Source organism: Nomascus leucogenys, chromosome 5, assembly GCF_006542625.1.
Source record: "Nomascus leucogenys isolate Asia chromosome 5, Asia_NLE_v1, whole genome shotgun sequence".
Taxonomy (NCBI): domain Eukaryota; kingdom Metazoa; phylum Chordata; class Mammalia; order Primates; family Hylobatidae; genus Nomascus; species Nomascus leucogenys.
This window is the reverse complement of record NC_044385.1, coordinates 59,242,104-59,256,213: the sequence shown is the minus strand read 5'-3', so window position 1 is coordinate 59,256,213 and position 14,110 is coordinate 59,242,104. Positions and strand designations below refer to the sequence as shown.

At 44.2% G+C, this 14,110-nt stretch overlaps 1 protein-coding gene across 1 annotated transcript in view; it reads right to left on the bottom strand.

The window, feature by feature from the left end:
• The window catches only part of PARP4 (poly(ADP-ribose) polymerase family member 4), a 98,392-nt gene extending 84,574 nt beyond the window's left edge, over positions 1–13,818 (bottom strand). The window contains exons 1-5 of the mRNA XM_030813233.1: positions 13,722–13,818; positions 4,836–4,968; positions 2,814–3,015; positions 1,477–1,543; positions 473–548 (exon numbers count right to left, since the gene is read on the bottom strand). Coding sequence (XP_030669093.1) covers positions 473–548; positions 1,477–1,543; positions 2,814–3,015; positions 4,836–4,967 — 477 coding nt within the window. The 5' untranslated portion in view covers position 4,968; positions 13,722–13,818. The remainder of the gene's footprint in view (positions 1–472; positions 549–1,476; positions 1,544–2,813; positions 3,016–4,835; positions 4,969–13,721) is intronic.
• Between the last annotated feature and the right edge of the window lie 292 nt (positions 13,819–14,110).

Below are 14,110 nucleotides of genomic sequence, written 5' to 3'. Positions count from 1 at the left end.
TTAGTGTCAAACCTTCCCTTTCCAAATATAAGAAACTGTTAGCAACAGGGAAGAGCACTTTTATGTTTAATGCCATATTGATATTTTGTACTGTTTAAAATTTTTGCTATGAGCATGCATTACTTTTATAATATAAATACTAAAAATTTAAACTTTAAATTCTAAACATAAACATTTTCTTGACTGCTAAAAATCAGGTCTGCGTGCAGGCTCATGCCTGTAATCCTAGCACTTTGGGAGGCTAAGGAGGGTAGATGGCTTGAGCCCAGGAGTTCGAGATCAGCAATATAGTGAGACTCTGTCTCCACAAAAATAAATATATAAATAAAATTAACTCATATTTTAAGAAATATATGATATTCAGGATATGCATTTTTCGAAACAATGAGAAAATGATCGAATAGGAAAAACACCCAGAAGACATTCAAACAGGTTTTTTTTTTTTTTTGCTAACTAGAAATCAGATTCTTACTTTCTCCAAGGTGTTATATTTTGCAACTTCAAAATCTTGAGGAAGATGAGGAATTTCAACATGCTCTGTACCAAACCTGAAATTTGTACAGTGTATAATTAAGATTTTAACATTAAATGGATTTTAGGCTAAACAGAATTTCATAATTTTTTTCTTGTATATCTTTACAAAATGCATGATAGATTCCTTACAAAATACATTCCTTACAAAAAAGGCCTCCTTAGCTATTCCAGAAATTGTTAAAAGATCATTTGAAATGAGCTGGATGCCTCCTCTGCATAATTCTCCAACTCAGATACCCAGTACTGTAGCGTCTGCACTGGAAGATGGTGTCTACGTGGCAGAGGCAGAAAGAAGTGTGCCACATACTCGGGATGGGCTACTTGTGTTTGCTTTGGATCTGACTCTTAGAAGCTAATGTCACTCCTCTCCAGACCACAGTCCATTCCTCTCTAAAATAAAGGAGTCAGACTTTTCATAATCTGTACTTTTCATTTTGGATTTTCTTCTCTTTAAACACTATTGTTAACAAATATAACAAGATTGAATGCGATGCCTAATGAACCCAATGTTCTGGGTATGCTTTAAGAAGCCACACAGAACTTTAGACGCCCATACTCCATTTGAGGAAGGCTGTTGTTATTTCCGTTTTTGAAAATATCAGGCAAAATTAACAAACTGTCTTTACTCTAAGGGCTGCTCAGTAAAGTAATGGGATGAAAATAGGTTTTATTTTTTAAAAAAGAATAAAAAAAAAAACCACTGGTTTTCTTTTTAAAAATCAATTTAATAATTGCACCCAATCTCATTTAATACTGAGAATTTAAAATAATGATCACTATACTAGTTGAAGAAAAAGACTCAAATAAAAAATCACCTAAGAGTTAGATACGCAAAATAAAATAAGAAAAAGTCTACAAATAGAATTTTAATACTGTGCTTGAGGTTCACACAAGATTTTACAAACTCTGTAGAGTCCCAGGAATCAGAAAGAAGTAAATTACTCCGTGAGTTCCACAGTGTCTTCCTCCTCTGTGGCATTGTCCGGGCATAGATCTTCTGTTTTCACTTCTAGAATTAAAGCAAACAGCACACTTGTTTACTGCCCAAAGACTTATTATAATTAGTTAACCTAAGTGCTGGAATTGTTAAGATTCATAAATATATCCTTAAATTAGTTATAATTTTGGTGATCAAAGGATAGCCCAGTGGGAAAAGAGGAAGGTATATTATAAGAGGAAGGTATAACCTTATAAGATAGCGAGAACATACTCTAATTCTATTTTAATAGGCATATCAGGAGAATTCTCATCTGTTATTATTTGAAACTCATTGATAGCCATACAATTTTCAATTGGCACTTTCCTCTTGAAGAGTACAAAGTGCACAGGATCAGAATGAGTTCCTGAGAGTCGGCACATCACGAGCAAAGGAGCTGGAGATGTTCTAGCTTAGAGGAGGGAAAGTCAAGGGCTCTACATGAGCTTTTGCTTCATACTTTTTGTACAGAGAAACAGTAACACTATCTAGAGCATTGTGATATATAGGAATAACTCAATGTGAGGACTTCTTTCCAATTTTAATTATACTGTCAAGATTCCAAGGGTCATCAGTGTATTTGTAGTAATTTGGAATCTGAATAAATTATGCTGGCTGTCATACAGTATGTTTTCAATGTGAAACGAGCCTACTATTTTGTCTATTTCTGTTGTAACTATCATTTGCTGGGACATGTGCTAGGACTGCAGCAGCATTTCTGGGCTATTATCTAAGGATGCTCCACCCTGCCAAGTCATTACGGTATCTAACACATACCATGTGCTTACTGCAAGTTAATATTTATCAGAACTGTGCGATTTTTTATATGACTCAGGAGGAGTGCATTTTTCATGTCCAAAGGCTTTCTTCTTGGCCAGTTTGCAAAATAAAATCTTGGCTTATAAAGAAAATACGTTTCTTTTGGGGAGACAATCTTTTGTTTGGAAAGAATTTCTTCAGCAAAATGGTGGTCATCAAATTTCCAGTCATTAGGTTGTAGTAATCACTGTTTAACACAAAGGCTTTCCCCTCCCCCTAGTTAAAATCACAGTCAGGTTTTCTGAGATGATCAGTGTTTTGTGGCCATTTTGAATCTGACCCTACTAGGCTAGATATCAAGAAATCTGTTTCTATTGCTAAAGTAGTCTTTTGTCCTTTGTTATTTTTCTGTCCATTTTCTGAGGTAATAAGTAGTCTAATTTTTTTTTAGTATTTCTGGACAATTCTCTATGATATCTTCGACAAACCCAAGTGTGTACTATGGCACCTATGATACATTAAATGCTTGCTATGAAATACCTACCAGGACTGCTCGCCTTCTGATCAGGAGGTGGTGTGATGTCCAGGGGCTTATAAGGATCATAATTCTTTACATCCAAGAGTCTGTTTTCTCTGATAGATTCCCATATAAAATCTGGGTTTGCAATATGAACGTGGTTCTTTTGGATAGAATTCAGTTGGTACTGACTCAGAACATCAGCATTATCTAAGATTATATGTGTGCACTAAGGAAAAAAAGAGTCAATCCATTATGCATCAGGAAAAACATTTAAATAAGTTATTTGTATCTGTAATTTTCACCCTTAAAAAGTATTGTTTTAAGGTAGTTTGTGATAATCTTTCTCAAATTTCTAAAAACCTCTATAAATATGTTTCTAGTTATATAAACATTTTAAAGATCAACTGTTTTTAAAGAATATGGATATGAATGTGCCATAATTAACCCTAGAGGTTATTTCTAAATTTTCATTATTGTAAACAGTGCTGTGATGACTTTCCTCATGTACACATCTTTCTGCACTTGTTCAATTATTTTCTTAGTAGTGGAAAGGGAGGTTCAAAGGTTATTCATTATTTATTTTGATTTGTAATTTTAGAAAATCTTGTTTTTTTGTAGAGATAGTGTCTTGCTATGTTGACCAGGCTGGTCTTGAACTCTCAGCCTCAAGTGATTCTCCCATCTCAGCTGGGTTTACAGGCATGAGCCACCATGCCCAGCTTACAATTTTATTTATTTTTTAATAAATAGTAAATTCACATTGTAGAATATCTAAAAAATAAAATAATGATGACATGTTAACTTCATCCCCACTGTTGTCCCCAGTTCCTCTCTGCAGAGGCACCTGCTGTCACTTGCTCCTCACGAATCCTGCTAGAGCTACACTATGCGTAGACACATGGCAGCGTGCTCCTCAGCCTCTTCCGTGCCGGCCTTTCCACTGAATGTATCTTGGCGATTGTTCCTCATCATTACATATAGAGCTGCCTCATTATCTACAGTAGCTGGGATGCACATTTCACATGTTTATGTACGTTGACTTCCACAAGGTTGCACTCACAGTATCTGAGTTTCTAAAAAGGAGAGACCATGTTGGCAGTTCTCCACGCAGAAGACAAACTGAGAAGGGAGAGCAGGCACGAATTACTCATCTGTCCACAGAGATGGTGAGACAGCTTAGTGTGGGAAGATGTATAAGGGAAGTATATACAATTCTACCTGAATTGGAAGTAAACAGGGCATTGCATTTCTGGTATTCAGCTGGAGTTGAACACGCTTCACAGAACAGCTGAGGCTCACAATGGCCAAGCCCCAGGGCTGAGGTCCAGGGAGGGGCAGGCTGAGTCAGCTCATCAATTCGTCAACAGAGGGAACAGCAGAGGACTGGGGCAGGCCAGTCTGGCACCTAGAGCCTTTGGATTTCTATTTTTACTTCTTACAGTGAGATGGTTTAAAAAAGAGGAGGTTAGATTGAATTATTTCTAAGATTTCATCCAGCTGTAAAATCCTATTATTCTGAACTGCCAGGCTTACAAGTTCAAGAGGCAGAAGGTAAATTCCTGCAGCCTTTAAATGAACAAAACAAACAGCACAAGCTACACTGCGAAGATGAGTCTGCACTGCATGTCTTTCTTTCTGCCCCCAGGAACCTGGCTCACCAGTGTATCACCCCAGCATTGACGTACTGGTGAGTGACAACAGTGCGCTTTTTGCAAATCCTGTGCACTATGACTTTTCTCCTTCAAGAATATATATGGCTGGTCTGAAATTCTATTTTCATATTTTCCTGTGCTCTAGTAATATCCTGCTTCACAGGACATGTAGGATTGTCCTGCGGTTCAACAAACAGGGAGAGGACAAGGCTGGGCCACCTCTGCCTCTCGGAGCCCAGCCTCCCAATGGGCCATGTCACAGTCTCTCCTGATGAACTTCGAGTAGCTCACTCACTCTCTCCTGCTGCTAATCTCTGTTTCCTCTTCTAACCATGACCCTGTTCCCTGAATGCACATGTTTTATCATACTGTAGTTTATGACATTTGGAAATACCTGAGGATTTAATGAAAAGGAAAACTTTCCGCCATTTTCCTTAATGTCAGTTTGTAGCTTTTTCTTCTGCTGCCGAGGTAAGTACTTCACTTTCAAACAGAAGATACAATTTGCAAAGATTCCCATCATCATCCTGTAGGAAAAAAAGTTTTAAGGACTCTCTCTTAAGTCAGTATGACAGTGAATTTAGAATTGTTATACAAGCAAACTGTGGGAAAATTGGGCATTATCTTAAGAAAGATATTGTAATCATGTTATCAATTGAACATTGCAAAAGTTGAATAATATCCTAGCTTGCAATATGTGTGTTGGTTTAAGAATCGTTTCTAGCTTTTATGGTTGATATTACAACACCAAAAATCCCTTTCTACAGGCTCATAATATACTTCTTAATAAAAACATGACAGATTTCAGTTACAGATCAAGTGTGTGACTCCAGAACATGGAACTGTTTATTTCTAAATCAGAAATTAACATTATTTGATAGTGAAACCACGGGTTTTTTTTATATATAATTCTATGCATTCAAAAAGACTCTTTATGTGGAATTCTATTAGGCCATTCTGGGGAAAAACTGAACAATTGATAATAAAAATATACAACTATGTTTAAATGGAATATGTATGTGTGTGTATACACATATATATTCTGCATTTGGGTTAATTTTTTTTTTTTCTTTTTTGGAGACAGAATCTCACTCTGTCACCCAAGCTGGAGTGCAGTGGGGCGATCTCAGCTCACTGCAACCTCCGCCTCCCTGGTTCAAGCGATTCCCCTGCCTCAGCCTCCTCCTGCCTCAGCCTCCCGAGTAGCTGGGACTACATGCGCGCACCCACCACACGTGGCTAATTTTTATATATTTTTAGTAGAGACAAGGTTTCACCATGTTGACCAGGCTGAGCTCAAACCCAGCCTCCCAAAGTGCTGGGATTACAGGTGTGAGCCACCACACCCAGCCTGGGTTAATTTAATTCATTTACTGTACAATGCATTCTCAATTTTGCGTCGAAATGTGTATTTAACAATAAATTCATATATGGTGAAAAATTGGGTTTAATTTCCATTTTGTAAAATTTTTTTTTTTTGAGACAGAATCTTGCTGTCACCCAGGCTGGAGTGCACTGGTGCAATTTTGGCTCACTGCAACCTCCACCTCCTGGATTCAATTGGTTCTCCTGCCTCGGTCTCTCAAGTAGCTGAGATTACAGGCGCCACCACGACACCTGGCTAACTTTTGTATTTTTAGTAGAGTTGGGGGTTTTACCATGTTGGCCAGGCTGGTCTTGAACTCCTGACCTCAAGTGATCTGCCCACCTTGGCCTCCCAAAATTGTGGGATTACAGGCATGAGCCACTGCGCCTGGCACACCCCCGATTTTTTTTTTTTTTTTTTTTTTGAGACAGGGTCTCACTCTGTTGCCCAGGCTGGAGTGCAGTGGCAGATCTCAGCTCACTGTAATCTCTGCCCACTGCAATCTCTGCCTTCCAGGAAGGGAAGGTGAGGGTTAAAGACACACACACACACACACACACACAGAGGAGAAAGAAAGAGGAGACAGAGCGAGAGAGCGCCAGCTCGACAGCAAATGCAGGCTTTACGTGCACCATAAAACCTACAGAAGTAGGGGACCAGCCTAATGCCACAGCCCACTGCTAAGTCTTACAGGCTAGGGGTACTTATAGGTATGGGTGGGAGGGGTCTGGGCAGTATGGCTTGTTGCCCCGCAAGACATCGATAAGATGTTCCCATGATTTGTATTGATTTGTAACCCCGAATAAGGGTTCTGGCCCTTATTCAGATGGATGTCATCATGGTGTTCCTTGGACGTTTGCCCAAGAAGACATGAGAGGGAAGTTTCTTTAGATTAGCCTTTGTTGGCCTTGCGGTCAGGTGGTTAGGAAGGATGTTTCTCACCGCTCAAACCCCCAAGAAATGTTTCACTTTGCCCAAAGTCTGCAAAATAGCGGGGAGCTTACAAAATGTTGCAGTTTGTGCTATTGCTGGGTTCAAGCAATTCTCCTGCCTCAGCCTCCCGAGTAGCTGGGATTACGAGTAGCTGGGATTACAGGCCCGCGCCACCACGCCCGGCTAATTTTTTGCATTTTTAGTAAAGACAGGGTTTCGCCATGTTGCCCAGACTGGTATTTGTCAATTATTTAAAAGCAAGGAGTCACGTCTAACAGGCTCCCCCAAAGTAAGCTGCCATTTGGCGATAGCAGTTCCCAAAGTCCTGTATTAGTTTGGGGATCGCGGTTCCGGGTCCTGTGTTAGTTTGGGCAGGCAGGAGAGGCTCTCTGCCGTGGCCCGCGCGTCTTGGGACTAAGCTGAGTTGCTGACAGCCCACTGCCCTGCACCGGGATTGGGCTCCGCATTTCTCCTTTACTCTGCCTGCCCTTTTACCTCCCACTCCTACAGGCCAGAGGCCCCGCCCTACCTAGTGCTGCGTCCGGAATTTGTGGGTTCTTGGTCTCACTGACTTCAAAAATGAAGCCGCCCAGACCCCCGTGGTGAGTGCTACAGTTCTTAAAGGCGGAGCATCCAGAGTTTGTTCCTTCCTTGGCCTCACTGACATCAAGCAAGAAGCCGCGGACCCTCGCGGTGAGCGTTACAGTTCTTAAAGGCGGCGCATCCAGAGTTTGTCCGGAGTTGTTTACTCCTCACGGTGGATTCGTGGTCTCGCTGGCTTCAGGAGTGAAGCTGCAGACCTTCGCGGTTTAAAGGCAGTGAGGATCCAAACAGCAAGCAGCAACAAGATTTACCGCAAGGAGTGAAAAACAAAACTCCCACGGTGGAGAAGAGGACCCCAGCGAGTTGCCACTGCTGGCTCTGGCAGCCTGCTTTTATTCCCTTATCTGGCCCCACCCACATCCTGCTGATTGGTCCATTTTACAGAGCGCTGATTGGTCTGCTCTGACAGGATGCTGATTGGTGTGCTTACAATCCCTGAGCTAGACACTAAAGTTCTCCAAGTCCCCACTAGATTAGCTAGACACAGAGCACTGATCGGTGCATTTACAAACCTTGAGCTACACACAGCGTGCTGATTAGTGTATTTACAAACTTTGAGCTAGACACAGGGTGCTGATTGGTGTGTTTACAAACCTTGAGCTAGACAGAGTGCTGACTGGTGTATTGACAATCCCTTAGCTAGTCATAAAGTTCTCCAAGTGCCCACTAGATTCAGGAGCCCAGCTTGCTTCACCCAATGGATCCCATACCAGGGCCGCAGGTGGAGCTGCCTGCCAGTCCCGCGCCTTGCACCAGCACTCCTCAGCCCTTGGGCGGTCGATGGGACCGGGCGCCGGCCACGCTCGTGGGGGAGGCTCGTGCTGTGCAGGAGCCCACGGCGGCGGGGGGCTGAGGCATGGTGGGCTGCAGGTCCCGAGCCCTGCCCCACGGGGAGGCAGCTAAGGCTCCGCGAGAAATCTAGCGCAGCGCTGGTGGGCCAGCACTGCTGGGGGACCCGGCACACTCTCCGCAGCTGCTGGCCCGGGTGCTAAGCCCCTCACTGCCCGGGGCCGGCGGGGCGGCGGGGCGGCGGGGCCAGCGGGCTGCTCAGAGTGCGGGGACCGCCCAGCCCACGCCCAACCGGAACTCGCGCTGGCCCGCAAGTGCCGCGCGCAGCCCGGGTTCCGTCCCGCGCCGCTCCCTCCACACCTCCCCGCAAGCTGAGGGAGCCGGCTAGAAAATGGCCAGCCTAGAAAATGGCTCCCACAGTGCAGCGGCGGCTGAAGGGCTCCTCAAGCATGGCCAGAGTGGGCGCCGAGAGCGAGCGAGGGCTGCCTGCAGGCTGTCACCTCTCAGTACCTTTGCCCTGTGTGTGTTGGATGGTGGTACCAATTCCCTGGGCTCTCAATTGAGGACACAATGCCACTGCCTCCCTGACACCTCACCTCTGGGTCTCCTTGGCACCACAGAGGCGCGACGTCCCCAGCCTAGGCCTCCCTCTCCCCCTTGGCTGGAGACAACCACTGGGTGCTATTCTTGACTCCCTGCACCCCCACCTCCTTCTGCCAGCTGTATCTCTTCCATCACAGCCCCTGATACAGCCCCAATCTATAGAACTTGTCCCTCCTGCTGCCACCCTGGCCCATGCCCTCGCATCCTGACTGGCTCCCACTCCTGTTGCGCCTGTGTTCAATCTCTTCTCCACACTGCAGCTTCAGGAATCTTGGTTTTTGTTTTTAAATTACATTTCAAATAAAATACAAATTGCTTATCATGGTTCAAGGCCAACAGCTATCTCATTCCCTCCTGGCCACACTGGCTTTGTCTTCAGGAGGAAGAAGCCCACAGTCTGGTCCTTCAAGTCTTGATACATGCCGTTATATATTATAGTTTTTATCCCTGGGACCCCCAGCCCTTCCTCGCCTCATGCTGTATCCCCCATCCAGGACACAATGAATGAACACATTAGGGATTCAATATTTTTTTAATCTTTCTTTTGAGGTCCGGTTAAACTGAAGTCTCTTGATGTAATTCTGCCTTTCCACAACATTAGCATGTAAAAGTTTCATTTGTTGACTGCCTCTTACATTCAATAATTAGCATCTGTGCATAGATAGGAGGGATGAAATGAGGGGTACCATAAAAGAGATTACACCACACTATTTAGGTTAATCTATGCTAGTCGTAATCTCTGACAATTAAAAACAACACACAAAAAAACACTAAAAGCCTTTAATGACTCTTTAATAATTTCCAGGACAGCCTCTACGTGATATTGCACCCCCACTTATGCTGACCAAGGTTGGCTGACATGGAGTTGGCTGCTCAAGTCCACCTTCGGATGGGTCCTGGATGTGTTAAATCCTCTGACCTGTTTAAAACATGTTTCCTGGAAAAGTGACTCATGGTCACTGTTGAAAATTTGAAAAATACAGAATTGTATAACAGAAAAAAAAAAAAACAGAACAAAACAAAAAAATCTCAAAACCTAGGGCTATGTTAGCATCTTGTTTTGCATTTTTCTTCTGGGCTTTTTTCTAGGTCTATTATAACACTTTGTTTTTTGAGACAGTTTCGCTTTTGTTACTTAGGCGGAAGTGCAGTGGCGAGACCTCGGCGCATGGCAGCCTCCGCCTCCCGGGTTCAAATGATTCTCCTGCATCAGCCTCCCGAGTAGCTGGGATTATAGGTGCCTGCCACCATGCCTGGCTAATTTTTGTATTTTTAGTAGAGATGGGGTTTCACCATGTTGGCCAGGCTGGTCTCAAACTCCCGACCTCAGGTGATCTGCACACCTTAGCCTCCCAAAGTGCTGGGATTACAGGTATGAGCCACCGCGCCCAGCCGCAGACTGTATTTTTTATCAAAATTGAAATCACACTACCTATCCCGCTGTTATCAGTCAGCATCTTTAGCATTTTGTCATTAAATATTATTGGAAAACATTTTTAATAGAGACTATCAGATATGGACCATAAATGAGTTTTGTTGGAAAATTAAATCATTTCTAATTTTTGGTATCATAAAAAGCTATGATGAACATCCTTATGTGCAAATCCTTGTTTCCATCTCCAACAATCATCTTAGAAAATAATACCCAACTATAAGTACTGAACCAAAGTTTGAACAATTTTTTTGTGTTAAAAGTTAATCACTATGAAGAAAAAATAAAAAGCACCTAAAATGATGGAAATGCTCAAAACTAGACTGCAGTGATGGTGCACAACTTGGTAAATTATTAAAAATTATTGAATTGGGCCAGGCAATGTGGCTCATGCCTGTAACCCTAGCACTTTGGGAGACCAAGTGGAGCAAATCGCCTGAGCCCAGGAATTTGAGAGCAGCCTGGCCAACATGGCGAAACTTTATCTCTACAAAAAATACAAAACTTAGCTGGGCAAGGTGGTACATGCCTATGGTCCCAGCTACTCAGGAGACTTAGGTGGGAGGATCACTTGAGCCTGGGAGGTCAAGGCTGCAGTGAGCTGTGATTATGCCACTGCACTCTAGCCTGGGTGACAGAGACCCTATCTCAAAAAAAAAAAAGAGAAAATTATTGAATTGTACAATTAAAATGAGTGAATTTAATGTATGTAAGTTGTACCCCAATACATTTTTTAAATAGTATTTTTTGGATACATAATAGTTACATACATATTATAGGTCAATAAAGTTGTTTTTAAAAAAGCACCTGATCCCTCCATCCAGAAATAACCCCACTGTTGATTTTTGTTTGTTTTTTGGGCCAGTCTTGCTCTGTCACCCAGGCTGGAGTGCAGTGGCACGATCTCAGCTCACTGCAACCTTCTGCCTCCCAGGTTCAAGTAATTCTCGTGCCTCAGCCTCCAAGTAGCTGGGACTACAGGCACACACCACCACGCCCAGCTAATTTTTGTATTTTTAGTAGAGATGGGATTTCACCATGTTGGCCAGGCTAGTCTCGAATTCCTGAGCTCAAGTGATCTGCCCGCCTCTGCCTCCCAAAGTGCTAGGATTACAGGCATGAGCTGCCGCACCTGGCCCCCACTGTTGATATTTTAATTTTTTTGGTATTATTCTTTCTTGTATCATTGTATTTTCTAAATTATTAATATTCTATATTTAATGTTATAGCCAGTTGCTCTTTACTTTTTAAATAGGACTTTCACTTTCACAGTTTATTTAGCTTTTAGTGATATCCTCCCCATGTCACTAAATATTCTTTGAAGGTGTTTTGAGTGGTTACATAAGCTTTGCGTTTATTTCATCCTTCCCCAAGTCATCAGATACTTGGTTACTTAAAAGATTTCACTATTAGAAATACTTTAATTGAAATGCTTGTACATATATTTTTTGGCCACATCTCTGTCATAGTTTCCCTAGAGTTGATGGCCAGAAATGGAATTACTGAATCAAGGAGTATAAACATTTTTTAGCCTTTTAAAAATTGTGGTAAAATATGCAGAAGATAAAATTTACCATCTTAACCATTTTAAGTGTATAGTTCAGTGGCATTAAGTACATACACATAGTTGTGAAATCAAAGTATAAACATTTTATTTTATTTGAGACAGGGTCTGGCACTCCAGGCTGGAGTGCAGTGGTGCGGTCACTGTCACAGCTCACTGCAACCTCGACCTCCCTCCCAGCAATCCTTTCACCCCGGCCTCCTTAGTAGCTGGGACTACAGGCCTGCACCACCATGCCCAGCTAATTTTGGTAGAGACAGGGTCTTACTATGTTGCCCAGGCTGGTCACAAAGTCCTGGGCTCAAGTGATCCTCCTGCCTCAGCCTCCCAGAGTGCTGGGGTTACAGGTGTGAGCTGCCACGCCCGGCCCAGAGTAAAAACATTTTAAACATAAATCTGCGGTCTGTTCTTAGCACCCACGGCTGCGTGGGAGGTATGGAAAGGCGCACTTTGGGTTTCGTGAAATCTCAAGTCTGGCCTTGACTTCTCTCTTTCCACAGATTCATCTCTAGTCTCTCTAAAATGCCAGGCCTCTTCTGGGTTAACAGCACCTAACCGACATGCACCACCAGTTCTTCCTTGTTTGAAAGTGTCCTCTAAACACAGAGTTAGTTCATGTTTTCATCAGCGCTGATTACGTACATATGAGATGTGGCAGACACCCAGCTAGGGGCTGGTTATTCTCTAAGGCAAATCTGCAAAGTCACTCCAGCCTGTCCCCCTTCCTAGCTTCTTCCCAAAATAACATTCAGAGTGTCTTCCATCCAAAGACCGCAGGGTACAGCCCCGGTTCCTAAGAAACCTTCAGCACGCCTCCTCACAAACTCCTAGCTGCTCTATCCATAAACCATTGGTGTAGGTGGAATCAAGTGGCTTCCTGCTTCACAGGTCTTTGTCTTTATCACTGGCACTTCTTCCTCTCGGAGAACCCTGAGGAGTGCCTTTCTGGGCAGTCTTGATTCTACAGCCTCCGCCTTCCGAAGTGTGTGAGTCACCACACGCTAAGATCAGCGGGCATTCAATAAAAGCTTGCTTACTAAAAACTCTTTTCACGCATCCATTAAAGCCCAGGATTACAGAAAAGCCTTCTGACACTATTTGCATTTTGGACTCAAATGGCATCAGTAATGCACCTCCCTAATGGGATTATTAAACCCCTAAACAACAAAGGTACTACTTTTATTTCACTCCTACATGACATACAGTAGCTCTACGCACACAAACAGGACCTAATGTTTACTTAATAAATGATCAAGTCGGATGTAATGAAAGAATCTGCAACACGCACATACTCAGGGCGAATTTCCCCTTTATCATAGCACTGTGCTTGGATATTGTCATGTAATTGTTGTCATTCAGCAGTCCAGAATCGAAAGTGCTTGGGCTTGAGTATTTAGCAGCGCCTTGGTTTTCTAGAAGCTGAGATCTACCAACTCGATCCCTGGGTGAACCATTCGGCCCTCCCAGCAGGAATTACTTAACCGAGTTAGAGGTTTTCAACTTTGGACCTCAACAAACACATTGTTTCTATCACGGTGTTCCCAATGACTCACGAGGTCAGATGGTACTTCCTGATTACTCACCAAGCCACCTTACTTTTGCACCATTTGAAACCTAACTTTAGGAAAGAAGGCCGTTTGGCATACTGGAAACAAGAAACACCGCATTCTACTGCGAACCGCACCGCACGGGGTCCGGAGACTTCGTGTGTCAGCTCCAGTGGGCGCCCCCCACCACACCCGGTTTCTCGTCACCGGGGCTGCGCCGCGGGACAGAGCCGAACGACTGCAACATCCCTCCCCGAGGGCGCTGGCTGCACTAGCTCGTCCACCCCAGCGCCTCACAGCGCCGTCAGGCCCACAGCGCCGACGCCGCGCAGGACAAGGGCGCAGCCACTGGCGGAGAAGGCGCCGCGCAGAGCACGCGGGCCACTTCTTGGCCAGGACTACAGGGACTTTTGGCAGCCGCCCACCCCGCGGCGCCCACGCACCTGCCAGAGGAACCAGCCGGCTGCCCGCGCTCCCCGATTCCGCGCTCCTCGCTCTGGTTCTTCCGTATTCTGGGCTCTCCCTGCCCCCGGGGCTGGGCGGGCGCCACTGCGCCGGAACCCCGCCCCGCACCAGGCGAGCGCAGCCTCCCAAGCAGGGACCTTAGCCAGAACACGCCTGGAATCGGGTCCGCCAGGTGGAGAGCGCGACCCGGCCTCTGGCGGGGTTTCTCTTCCAAGATCAGCCGGAGGGTTCAGGGCTTTGTTTCAGTTTCATATTTCAGGAGGGTTTTGGTCAATGAGGATTAATACAAAGCTCGGCTTTGGGAGAGGTGGGTGGATGGTGCTGTCCTTTAACTGAGAAATGGAAGGGATTCACAAGGGCGGGAAAG